This window comes from Podarcis raffonei, chromosome 7 (genome assembly GCF_027172205.1).
Source record: "Podarcis raffonei isolate rPodRaf1 chromosome 7, rPodRaf1.pri, whole genome shotgun sequence".
In the NCBI taxonomy this organism is placed as follows: Eukaryota; Metazoa; Chordata; class Lepidosauria; order Squamata; family Lacertidae; genus Podarcis; species Podarcis raffonei.
In genome coordinates, this window is record NC_070608.1 from 68,168,100 (window position 1) to 68,181,753 (window position 13,654).

Here is a 13,654-nt window from a genome sequence, read left to right on the forward strand (position 1 = left end):
AATATGCTGGTGTGTGATCAAATCCCATCTGAAAAATAATGACAGTCTGTAAGCACCCAGTCTCTCTGCATTTTCTTTACCTCCCAGAGTAGCATGAAAATGTGTTACTGAATCAGACCCAAGAGTTCATCTGCTTCAGCATTCTGACTGTGGCCAGCCAGATGGTCACTGAAACCAGATGAAGTATTTTTTGTGAGCTTGTTGTTCCCGTACCCAGTTCTGTTACTACTCAGCTTATATATACGCTTAACTTTTTTAAATGAACTTTTCCCCTTCATGGGTTGAGAGGCACATTATACAGCTGTGTCTCTTTTAATTACAAATGCCATTTTTTTAAATAAAAAAATAAATCTGCAGTGCCCTAGCAAGCAGGAAAACAGCAGGTGAAGCCACATTTGCTGCGACTGCATGACTCAAATTAGTCTTTTGGGGTAAATGGATATAAAGCAATTAAGGTTGTGGCTGTAGCAGCAATACACGTGTGCCAAGAAAACTCTTTGTGAAACAGATACTGATGAGGACAAAAAAGTGTAAGGTTTGCAGATACTCTGGCCATTATTCCATCTAGCTCAATATTGTGGCTCTCTAGGATTTCAGAAAGGAGTCTTTGCTATCTGTGGCTGGAGATGCCAGAGATTGAGACTTCCTAAGTGTAAGGCTCAGTGCGAGAGCATCTACCTTGCATGTGGAAGGGCCAAAGTTCAATTCCTGGCATCTCCAATCTCTCCCAGTCTGAAACCTTATAGCAGGGGTCAGCAAACTTTTCCAGCAGGGGGCCGGTCCACTGTCCCTCAGACCTTGTGGGGGGCCGGACTATATTTTGAAAAAACATACGAACAAATTCCTATGTCCCACAAATAACCCAGAGATGCATTTTAAATTAAAGGACACATTCTACTCATGTGAAAACACGCTGATTCCTGGACTGTCCGCAGGCCAGATTTAGAAGGCGATTGGGCCGGATCCGACCCCCAGGCCTTAGTTTGCCTACCCATGCCTTAGGCAGTGGTTCTCAACCTGTGGGTCCCCAGATGTTGTTGGACTACAACTCCCATCATCCCTGAGCTCTGGCTTTGCTAGCTAGGGGTGATGGGAGTTGTAGTTCAACTACATCTGGGGACCCACAGGTTAGAGAGATGCTGTCAGTCACTGATGGGCCAATGTTTCTGCCAGTGAATGGTTCCATTGTCTCCTTGTGTTTATGCAGTATGTATTTGTTGATTTTAAGGAATGGCTAGCGATAGTGGTTGGTGATTGGTTGGGAGATATTGTAAGAAGAAGAAGAGTTTGGATTTGATATCCTGCTTTATCACTACCCTAAGGAGTCTCAAAGCAGCTAACAACTTCCTTTCCCTTCCTCCCCCACAACAAACACTCTGTGAGGTGAGTGGGGCTGAGAGACTTCAGAGGAGTGTGACTGGCCCAGGGTCACCCAGCAGCTGCATGTGGAGGAGCGGGGAAGCGAACCCGGTTCACCAGATTACGAGTCCACTGCTCTTAACCACCACACCACGCTGGCGATCAAGTGGGTGGTGTGTTTGTGGTGGAAGTGTGGGAATAGAATGGGATGTGTGCTATTGAATGATAGCCTGGCTAGCTCAGTTGGTTAGAGCGTGGTGCTGATGACTCAAAGGTTGCTTGTTCGGTCCCTGTATGGGACAGCTGCATATTCCTGCACTGCAGGGGGTTGGACTTTGATGATCCTCAGGGTCCCTTACAACTCTATGATTCTACAATTCTATGAGTTGCAGGTACAGTCATACCTTAGTTCTTGAACGGAATCTGTTCTGGAAGTCCGTTCGACTTCCAAAAACATTTGAAAACCAAGTTGCGGCTTCCGATTGGCTGCAGGAGCTTCCTGCACTCAGTCAGAAGCTGCGGAAGCCGCGTCGGACATTCGGCTTCCAAAAAACGTTTGCAAACCGGAACACTCACTTCCGGGTTTGTGGTGTTCGGTAGCCAAAACGTTTGAGTGGCAAGGCGTTTGAGATCCAAGGTACAACTATATTGTATTGTGCAGATATAAGGCGGCATTTGGATGCGACGTGTGTATTAGTTAGTGGGGCAAGTGGGGCATTTTGTGGGCTGGATGTGGAATCGCTGGCCCTAAACATGTTTCACAATGTGCTGCTACGTTTTTGTTTTGGGAGATTGTGTTGCATTGCATTGCAGTTTCACAGTTCCGTTATTGTATTTGTTTTTCATTGCTGTATTTGTTTGTTTTTGGTGAACTGCTTCGAGACTATATTAAGTATTACGCAGAATATATGAATATATTAAATAAGCAAACATCCTATGCGTATTTACTCAGAGGTCGGTCCCACTGTGTCCAAAGGCTTTTACTCCCTAGTAAGCTCGCTTAAGAATGCAGTCTTAGGCTGTAACCCGATGCATGCTTCCCTGGATGTAAGTCCCATTAAACTCAGTGAAATATTTCTAATTATGAGCTTGAGCTGCATATCGTTTCCTAAACCTTCTCCTGCCCGTGATGCAAAAGAAGCGTTTTAGATTCTTCTTGCTTTTACTCTCTGTTGTTTTATTAAATTGTGGCTTGGGAAATTTATTTTAGTGAGGAGTTTCACTTTTTGTGTACTTTCAGATCTGCCTTGCATGCTCTTGCATGTTAATGCTTTGGATAGGCTATGCTTGAATTCTACACACATCTCAAAAAGAAAGTATTCACAATATGGAAAGTCTGCAATTGCACCGCTGGGTGGCACTGTGGTTCAGCAAAAAAACCTGACATTGAAGTTCACCGAGGCAGCGTTTTGAAACAGACTGAAATACACCTTGAGTGTTGTGAGACCAATCTACTTGTACTTTATATGAACCACCTGCTTCAGTTCTGTACTCATGTGGGGTTGCCAAAGGGGAGGTGGTGGCAGGAAACAGATGTGGAGTTAGGTCCAGATGAAAAGGAGCAAGGGAAATATGGGCACTTCAGCCCCTTAGATTTTGGATGATGGATTCAGCATCATCAAAGAGTTTTCTTATGTAGCCTAAAAGTGCTATTCAGTATCCCAAGTGAGTGTAGCTGCTGAAAATAGTCTGTTGGTGGCTCAGTTCTTATGTAATGTTGGGATGCGGGTGGCGCTGTGGTCTAAAGCACCAAGCCTCTTGGGCTTGCCGATCAGAAGGTTGGTGGTTTGAATCCACATGACGGGGTGAGCTCCCATTGCTCTGTCCCAGCTCCTGCCAATGTAGCAGTTTGAAAGCACACCAGTGCAAGTAGATAAACAGGTACAACTGCAGCAGGAAGATAAATTGTAGAGTTGGAAGGGACCGTGAGGATCGTCTAGTTCAGCCCCCTGCAATGCAGGGATCTTTTGCCCAATGTGGGACTCGAACCCACGACCTTGAGATCAAGAGTTTAAGTTAGGAATGTGATGTCCAAAAAGGCCAAGCATTTATTTCATTGAAATCACTTAAACACACACATCTTCTGGTGTGAAGTGGATAATTTTCCTTGCCCATTTCCCTCCCACAATGCAGGCCTGAATCTATGGATCCATCCATAGTCTCATCCAGAAATGTCTGCAGTTGGTTCCGTCACAATCAGTTTCTGCAGGAAGTAACGTATTTTTCGCTCTATAAGACGCACCCGACCATAAGATCCACCTAGTTTTAGAGGAGAACAAGAAAAAAAAATTCTCTCCCTCTCTGCGCAGCGCTTCTCCAGCAAAGTGGGAGGAGAAACAGAAGGGGCTCTGTTTCTCCTCCCGCTTCACTGAAGGGGTGCTGCACAGAGAGGGAGAGCTGTGCAGCGCCTCTCTAGTGAAGCAAAGTCAGAACAGCAAGAGGGATTGGTGCACAGCAATCCCTCTTGCTGTTCTGGCTTCTGGGATAGCCGTGCCAAGCCTCTTCAGGGCAGGGGGAGCGTTCCTCCCGTTGCCCTGTAGAGGCTTTGCACGGCTATCCCAGAAGCCAGGAGAGCGAGAGGGATTGGTGCGCACCGGTCCCTCTTGCTCTCCTGGCTTCAGCGCTAACTGCGCAGCCTGCATTCACTCCATAAGACGCACACACATTTCCCCTTACTTTTTAGGAGGGGAAAAGTGACTCTTATAGAACGAAAGATACAGTATTTATGACGGGGCAATAGTTGTTGCAATCCATTGAGTCTAGGGCTGGCTTTTTCAGTGGTGGCTGCACTACTCCCTCCTAATGCAAGGAAGCATTTGCAGTTCCCTGGAAACACATGATCAACCTTCCCTGACTCAATTTCCCCAGCTGTGATGGCTGGGATCAAGAGGCCAGGGTTGTCGATGCAACACTCATTGGTGTCTGTACACCTGCCAATGCCTGCTTTGGTGCCCACAGAGGCCTTCCTCCTGTCCATTATATCTGTAGAAATGTGACTTTCAGCTCTTTGCATAGCTCATACTCAGCTTTGACTGGACACCAGGAATATTAGATATCAATTGTAATTGGATGCCACCCTTTCCTTCTGCTATGGTCGCCACACAGACTGCACAAGGAGAGGAGAGGGACCTTAGTCTTCGTTGAGCAAGTAGTGGTAGATCGAGTATGTGAAGGATTTTGGGCTGAGGGGGGGGCATGAGAGAGAATGCTGGAAATGAAGCCCCCCGCATCCAGCCCACCTGGTTCCCTCATCTGTGGCAGCAGACATGTCTTTGAGCAACCTTTTGAATCAGCTTGAAGTGGGCTTTAAAAAAAATTGGAAGAGGGGGGGGGCTGAGGAACTGATGGGAGAGATTCCCCCCCCCAAGTCCATCTGCCTTTGCAGAAGCCACTTCTCCTGGCTGAGAGAGAACAGTTAACTCTTCCTGCCTGTTTTGAGGATAGGTGCTTATAGCAGAATGCATAACCTCCTCCCTTTGAAGCACCTATCACCACTTTCTCTGTCTGTCTGTCTGTCTGTCTGTCTGTCTGTCTGTCTGTCTGTCATCTAATGGCTTCACAGTAAAAATGATGCCAACTTTCTTCTTCTTCTAATCTATTTATAAGGTCCTTTGTTTATTTGTGGATGCCTCTGGGAGGAGCTGTTCTCCTGATTTTTTTGGATCCTCTGATGGTACTGCTACTATCTGGAGCAGTTTTGGAATAACGAAATACGTTCCCAGTGCCTCTTGCTAAGAAGTTAAATTATGATGCAACCAGGTTTGTGAGGGTAGCATGCTGTAGTTAAACAATAAAAGCAGTCGGCCAATTCCCCCTCTATATTAATATATTTGTGAATATTTTGTTGCACAGATTCCATGCATATGTTCCCAGAATTCTACTGGAGGAATCACGGAACGTTTCTCATAACAGTAGGATAAATTGCAGTAGCTTGGAACCAGAATGGGCTACTGAGATGTCTTCTAAAAGTTTGGTTATTTTTTTCTTTGACATCTGGTGGGAGGGCGTTCCACAGGGCGGGTGCCACTACCGAGAAGGCCCTCTGCCTGGTTCCCTGTAACTTGGCTTTTTGTAGCGAGGGAACCACCAGAAGGCCCTCAGCACTGGACCTCAGTATCCGGGCAGAACGATGGGGGTGGAGATGCTCCTTCAAGTATACTGGACATGGTGTTATAACGCATTTAAAACTCATTTTCTTTGTTGATGTAGCTGACTCCATAGTCCGAATCATAGGTATAGTCACTTATGATCTAGAGGTTAAGGTTAACCCTACACCAGGCACCCCCAAACTCGGCCCTCCAGATGTTTTGGGATTACAATTCCCATCATCCCTGACCACTGGTCCTGTTAGCGAGGGGTGATGGGAGTTGTAGTCCCAAAACATCTGGAGGGCTGAGTTTGGGGGTGCCTGCCCTAGACAAATCTGGAGTGGAGTCCCTAAGACAGTTGGATGACACCTTGAACACCTCCTTATGGCAACTCCTACAGCCCAGCTGGTGACAAGCGTATTGCTCTGATTTACTTTGGACCACGTCAGTGAGGCCGAGAGAAGGGTCTTGTCATCTGGGCAGCCCAGGACCTCCATACACATTGCCCAGGCTTGTGCCACTCTGGTGCTGCTAACACAGCCGTTTGACTTCATCCCCAGAGGCACACTCCACTGTCTCTTGAGACAGATGGGTGCCAAAAACAACAAGCAGAATCAGCTAGCAGTTAGGCGAGTCCACTGTGCAACAGCGCTTTGCAACCCCTTCCAACTAAAAGTACCCCCGACAAAAAGAGTTATTTTGAGTTGCATTTCTTTTACCATCCCTGATTAGAACAACATCTGTGAGTGCCTTAAGAAGAAGAGCTTATGAAACAGAAGTATCAGACAGCAAATAGAGAATTTGCAGCGCCAGGAGTCTTGAGGCAATTAAGAATATACAACAGCCGCTTTAGCTCCCACTTGGAATATTTTATAATAGCTGTGTTTTCTTCAGCCCCTCTCCCCTATTTCGAGTTGCATAGGAAATGGCATTGTGCAAAATACTGCAAATTGCTATGCTTCTGTACTCAAACATAGTTTCTAGCAGAGGGGAAAATCCTTGTCTGACCTTTGTGTGGTTGCAATTCATTTCCTTAGGGCGAACAGCTGTTTGGTAGCAGTTGCTGCCTTTGAATATACTGATGCGACAGTGTTCTAAAAAACCCCACAAACCCCACACAAAATAAATGGCACACTCATCGTTGCAGTAACTGCAATAACTGAGTCTAGTGAGCCAGAATCTTGGATAGTATAAAAACAGGCATATTGTCAATATTGTGTGACATCAAATGGTTGTTCCTCTGCAACATTTTGTAGAAGGATAGGGCAGAGGCAATGGTCTTCCCTCAAGGCAGCATAAGACTTTTGACAAATCTCATGATGACAAGCGGAGGGGCAGATTGCAACAGCCTTTGGAGTTCCTCTCCCTCTGTAATATTAGCCCCATTCAGGCCTTTAGCCTGATCCTTAGGGGTCTGGGAATGTATATACTGCCCCCATCTTCCTTCCTTCCTGCCATGCACAACCTCCATGTGTTTCTTATTAAGGTGCAAAAGGAGCTTCTATGCATGTCTACCCGGGTGTGTGATGTTACTGCAGTCAAACCAGTAATTCATGTTTTGCCAGAGAGGCACACGAAGGGGCTGAGGCTCACAGAGCTTTCCTGTAAATTTCCTAGAGAGAGCTCTGTGAGATCGCTTCCTTTGTCTGCCTTGGCCAGAAGCTGTAACACTACATAATTCCTGCCTGCCTGGGAGTCCTCCCCTTCCTTCATCATGCTTCCAAGGTGATCACATGTGCATCTCTGAGCCCTGCAGCTCAGACACCTTTTTTGAACGTTCTGTTACTTAAAGGTAAAGGGACCCCTGACCATTAGGTCCAGTCGTGGCCGACTCTGGGGTTGCAGTGCTCATCTCACTTTATTGGCCGAGGGAACTGCCATACAGCTTCTGGGTCATGTAGCCAGCATGACTAAGCTGGTGAACCAGAGCAGCGCATGGAAACACTGTTTACCTTCCCGCTGTAGCTGTACCTATTTATCTACTTGCACTTTGTTGTGCTTTCGAACTGCTAGGTTGGCAGGAGCAGGGACTGAGCAATGGGTGCTCACCCTGTCACAGGGATTCGAACCGCCGACCTTCTGATCGGCAAGTCCTAGGCTCTGTGGTTTAACCCACAGCACCACCCACACCCCTTTTGTTACTTAGGTAGTTGTTTTAAACCCGCCTTCATTTTGCTACTGTAACTGCTGCTTCAAGACCCTAGATTATGTAAGCAAGCACTACATTTGTTTCTTCGTAAAACGACGCGTGTGTGATTATTGTTTTTAACTGGGGGGAAAGGAGTAATACCAGGAAAATCCAGTCTGTCTTAAAGCATCCTGGATTATTGTTTGAAGGTTAAATCAACCTTGTCTTAGCTTCTGAGTTTAAGCTGCCCACCGTAAGAGGCGGCTGTGGGGGCTTCCTTTGTAGCAGAAGTAGCAGCCCTGATGAGGGAGTTTTTGTTGAAGACATTTGCTAGGAGATAAAGAGACCCCGAGGCCTCTCAGCCTTCCGGTCAGCTGCTATTTGACATGTCAAAAAACTGTCATGTTAACTGTGTCCTCCTTCTTCTTTGGCGATCACTTGTAGCCAAGTAAGATTGTCTTCCATAAAAATGAGTCCGTAAGTGACTGTGGAGGCCAATTCCGGATCCACACGTCCTTCCACAGTGGGGACATTGGTTTCCGGGCGGGAGTTGATCACGGTGTGGATTTGCCAAGCGTGCCTTCCGATTCTTTATCCCCCGAGGCTGGCCCTTTCGTTAGACAAACGGAGGTAATTGCTTTAGGTGGTCGGGGCTCTGATGCCATCCCTGCTCAACTCTTGTAGAGCTCTCTAGGCAGGTGTTTATTGTGGGATTGGTGCTCCACATGAATTCCAGTTGTTTTTTTTTGAAGCATCCACATGATGTCACTGCCATCAAAACCTGTTGCCTGCTCATTTGCAATTCTTCCCTCCCTCCCCACAACAATCTTTTTATAGAATTAAGTCCCTCACCTGGAAGTACCCACGGGTGCAGAGAAACTGCTGGTGGATGCAGTTTCCCGGTGTATTTCATATCTACATGCAGTGATTTGCATGCATGTGGGAAGTTTGCAAAACCCAGTGGCCCTTAATCCTCTTGAAATCTGTGGAATTTAAAGTGTTTCACTGCTTCTTTAAATTTCATTGATTTTAGAGGGGCCTGGTTGTTCTGCACCAAATATAGGCCATTAATGGGAGGAAGCAGTGGAACTGAAGTGAAGTGCTGTTTTAGACCTGTGTTTTACATAGGGCATTCACCTATGCCACCTTTTGAAGTGTGGATTGCGTAAGCGTTTTGTGACATTGCATACAGGAAGGAATACGCAGGGTGGGTTGGAGGGGCTGAGCCTTTAAGTTCTTTGGGTCTCAGACACGGTTGATAAAACATCCAAAACACAATCTTTCTATGTTTTTTTCTTTCAGTTTAACTTTTATTAAAAGAGGTTCTAAGGTACTGTACTGTATCCAGCACATTATATTTATTACCAAAATTATTAACAAATATACAAAACTTATATATGGAATATTTATTACATCCATTTATTCCTCTATAATACTGCATTTGTTCAAGTAGGTTACCTACAGTGTAAACTTCCCTCAGTTTGATCTCGCATAGTTTGGGAAAGCCCCTCTTAACCCCATATGGTTATCATATAATTTTCTTTTCTTTATTTGGCTTTCACTGGTTGTATCTGATTTTCACATTTGGCACATGGAAGAAACATCGACAGTGCAAAAAGAGGCATCTGCCCCCTCCCCCGGTTTAATTCTGAGTCAGTTTTTAAAAGCCGAGGAGACTCAAAATACATTAATTTGATATTAGTATTAATGCATATGACACACAGGTCAGTTGTTATTCAAGTTGAGTGCATTCAACTGCTTCCCACATCCCATCGCTCAGACTCTTCTGCTGTGCAAGATTGCAAAAGCCAGGCCCCTTTTTAGGGAGCTGAAGGGCTCTTGCTGGTGACAGAAACCCCCAGTTTCATGTTTTTTTGTTCTATTGTCTTGTGCCTTCTTGAATTTGCCAGAGAGCGACTGCTTTGTAAACTGAGTTGGGAAAGGAGGGCATCCTTCACTGGGGAAGGCTTTCTGCAGACAATTTCCTCAAGAACTGAAAATTACGGGTCTTTGCACCCAGATGCAAAGAACATAATAAGCTGTCATGGGTTTAAAAAAAAAATCTGCAGAAGAGAATAGTGTCATTCTATTTCAGGAGTGCAGCTTTCAAGTGTAGCCATTAAAATAAAGAACCACCCAGGAAATGCTCCCATCCCACCCCTTTTCTTTTCTGTTTCTCGCCGTTTACAAATGTAGCTTAATGTAACTGAGTAAAGCTGATCCAGAGAGAGCTCTTACTTATTCCCACTCCTCTTCTGCATTCTCCCTCAAGCACCATATTGCTATTTGTAGGAGGCCACCTCGCCTGTGTCCTCAATATCTGATTGAGTACAAATTCGGATGGCTGCACCGAGTACCCGAGTAGTACTCTGCCTTCGCCTCTTGGTTACCAAAGGGCCCCGTTCCCTTCTGTGGCGCCGTACATTTCGGCCAGCTTTTTGAAGCGGGGCCCCCAGTCCGTCAGATAGTCGTAGCTCTGCTCTGAGTCCGTGGACGCAGACTGCAAGGAACTGAGCGACTCGGCCACAGAGCCGTTGCCCTCAAACATGTACGTCTGGAGAGAGTCAAAGGGAGGGGCCCAGAGGTCCATGTCAGCTTCGTAGAGCTTGGCCAACACGTAGCTATGAACGCTGCTGTCCACTCTGCAAGCTTGAGGAACGTATCTGGAGAGGCTTTCGATTTCCGGCATCATGTCCTGCCTGCTCTTCAGCACCACTTGGGCCTCCCTCGGGTTCCACAGGGCTGCGATGTCAAAGGCCTCCGTGTCTTCCTCCCCACCCCCCTCGTCATCGTACCGAACGATGTTCTCGTGGATGTTCTCGTCTTCATCAATGATATACGGCTGCTTCCTGTGCCTTCTCATGGACAAGATCAGCAGTACCAGCACTAGAAGGAGCAAGCCAGAATGCAAGACTTTTAGAGCACAGTCAGCCTCCACAACAGATGCTGCCCACCTTTTCCCACCGACCATTCTTGCCCTTGATGTAGCAGCAACATCCATGGTGGCAAAGGACAAAGCAAAACACAAACAGCATGTAAGTGGCAGGACTGGGCAATATTTTAGGATGGATGCACAGCATTAGACTTAAAGCAAGCAGTATTGAGGGAGGCAGATTTTACCCTGGGGGTATCTGCTACCTCATTCTGTGCTAAATGCTAAGGGAGTGCTTGCTGCATTTACCTTCTCAGTTCTATCTAGTTCATGGAAAGGTCAGTTGAGTTTTGCAGATCGCTTCTAGTTCCAAGCAGGCATTTTTTGGAAGGTCTCATTAACACTGTGAACATAACCCAGTTTTCATGAAAAGGGAAATGTCAATTGCAGCTTGAAAAACAGGATGCCCAAAATGCCCATGGCCACTTTCAAGGCCAAACAAGTCACTTGCCACCCCCATACAATGGTGAATTATCGTAGCTATTGCCTAGGGTTATGGTAGCAAAACTGTACCTGCAAGTTGCTGGAACATGCCCTAAATCAAATACAAGTCAAATCAACTAAGAACAGTACTTTACACAAAACGTTAATGAGAAAGCCTTTTCGAAAGCTTGCCTATTTTTAGAACATTGGTTTTATTGGCACTGCATTCTAGTAAGCATGGTAGCCGCTTCCATTGTGCCAGAAGAACAGATGGTGTTACTATTAATTTAAGAAACGATACGTATATTTACCTAGCAAGACAAAGATGCAGGCTAGAATGGCAATAAGAGCTCCTCTACTCAGGCTGACAGGGAGCACATAGGCCTCTGCATTGCAGGACATCACAAGACCCTTGTCATCGCAGCTGCAAACGTGGATGGTTACCGTCCCAGTGCTACTCAGCATGGGGCGTCCATTATCAACTATCAGGATAGGAAGGTAAAAGATATTCTGTTCATGCTGCCGGAAGCCTGATCTCCTGGTTAAAATCCAAGCTGTGTTGTCTAGAAGGCGGGGAGAAATAAAAGATGTCAATATTGATTTGCAATGTAAAAATAAATAAATCAATTGGAGGTAGATGCTATTAAACTATTTTGCTATGGATCCATACATTTAGAATACTATATTTACTTTGGCCTGCTGCTGCTGTGATTACCTTGTGTGAATGTGGGCAGAGGAAAGAAAATGAAGAATGTGACAAAAGGCTAGCTGTAAGATACTAGGATTTGTACACTGACATGCACACTAAATTCAGACCCTTTTCTCTCTTTACTATCAAACTTGTGATTCCACTTTCTCAGATGTTGGAGGGTGTACATTTGACCGAAGTAGAGGGCTTGGGGTTGAGCTGGAGTTTAGCTAGATTTATTGTCAAAGTCTCCTGATGGCTAAGCAGCATGAAAAGCAAACCAAGGTGGTTTCTTAGAGGTTAGCAGCATTTATCCCTTTCCATCCCTTTTATTTATTTTTTTGACAAGCTTAATGTCAGGGCAGGCATCTGGTGCACCGACCGCTATGGAAATTTCCAGGCTTGTTGACAGATTGACAATTCAAGTGCAATGCATTTGTGCCAAACCTTGTTTGCGCACGATAAGATGCCACAGTGATTTGATGCCATAAGTATTGTTTGCAAGTAACATGATGGGATAAGACATGGATGTCAGAAATCTAAGCGCTCTCTCTTTTTTATGTTTCAGCACTGGATAGCGGCCATTGCAGTATTCTATCACTTAAGAGAGACAGACATTCCCCTACCGAATTGGCATGAAAAGTAGGTATCTCTAAATACTGTATATACTGAAATCTACTCTGTTGGAAAATGTTTACTTGTGCCAATTCTCTACCCATACATACACTGCCAAGACTGCTAGCAAAACAACCTGCTTTGGCATGGTCAGGTAATAACAGACACGTGTGCTGATCATAGAAGTCTTGTCCAGAGAGCATAAAGTTACATCCCTTGCCAAGAGTGGGCAATAGTGGTGGTAGCAACCATATAATATGGGTGCTCAGCGCTTGCATACACTGCTGCAGTGACACGGATCCTGACCGAAGGGAACTAGCAGTTTGGTGGCAGACGCATCACAGTGGTAATGCATGACCTGGGCAGGCAAATATACAAATGTTTTTGTGAGCTAGAATGATCGTTTTATGCATTTGAAAATTGATTTTTTTGTTTCTGCAAAGTCAACCCTGGCACTATTGGTGAGGGCCAATCAGTGTATAGGCCTACTTTATAGTGATAGTTATTGAAGAGTATTTGCATTGTACAGTGCAGGGTGCAATCCTACAGGGCCTGGGAGTTCTTGAGTCCATAGAATATTTTGGACCTCTAGGACTTGCCGATCAGAAGGTCGGCGGTTTGAATCCCCGCGACGGGGTGAGCTCCCGTTGCTCGGTCCCTGCTCCTGCCAACCCAGCAGTTCGAAAGCACCTCAAAGTGCAAGTAGATAAATAGGTACCGCTCCGGCGAGAAGGTAAACGGTTTTTCTGTGCACAAGAAGCGGCTTAGTCCTTCTGGCCACATGACCTGGAAGTTGTACGCCGGCTCCCTCGGCCAATGAAGCGAGATGAGCGCTGCAACCCCAGAGTCGGCCACGACTGGACCTAATGGTCAGGGGTCCCTTTACCTTACCTATGAGGGCAGAGGGGGAGATCCTGAAACCAGAGGTCCTCTCTGGTTAGCAGCAAAGGTTTCCACTGCCCTGCCTGTCCTGGGGCTGAAAATGGGGTGGCTTGGTGACAGCATTGAAGACCAGTCTGGGGCCTGCAAGGATCTCTAGGATTCTAAATTCCCTTGTTAAGCCTGACATGCCCCCAAACACAACCAGAAACTATATCAGCCTCAGAGATGGAGGACTTATTTCCCTCCCAGAGGGATAGAATGTAGAAGGGGGGGGGGAGGAGGCACAACCCATCAAGACTTAATAGTGGGAGTTCCACCACAAACTCTCCTGCCCCATTTTTTTGAAGTTTATTTTTATTTTATTTTAATTGCTGATTATAAAGTAATAAATACCAAAGTTTCTATTTTATTCTGACATCTAGCATTTCTAAAACCAAACATTTTCCTGATTCACTGTTCTGAGATCCCCCCCCCATTTAAAAGATGACAAGGGTTCAATTTTTAAATGAACATTTAAGTGCCACAGGTCAGGACCAATA

At 45.7% G+C, this 13,654-nt stretch overlaps 1 protein-coding gene across 1 annotated transcript in view; it reads right to left on the bottom strand.

Annotated features, from left to right (window-relative positions):
• Positions 1 to 8,863: 8,863 nt before the first annotated feature.
• The window catches only part of CDH20 (cadherin 20), a 47,083-nt gene continuing 42,292 nt past the window's right edge, over positions 8,864 to 13,654 (bottom strand). Inside the window, exons 10-11 of the mRNA XM_053397078.1 lie at positions 11,242 to 11,493; positions 8,864 to 10,461 (exon numbers count right to left, since the gene is read on the bottom strand). Coding sequence (XP_053253053.1) covers positions 9,962 to 10,461; positions 11,242 to 11,493 — 752 coding nt within the window. The 3' untranslated portion in view covers positions 8,864 to 9,961. The remainder of the gene's footprint in view (positions 10,462 to 11,241; positions 11,494 to 13,654) is intronic.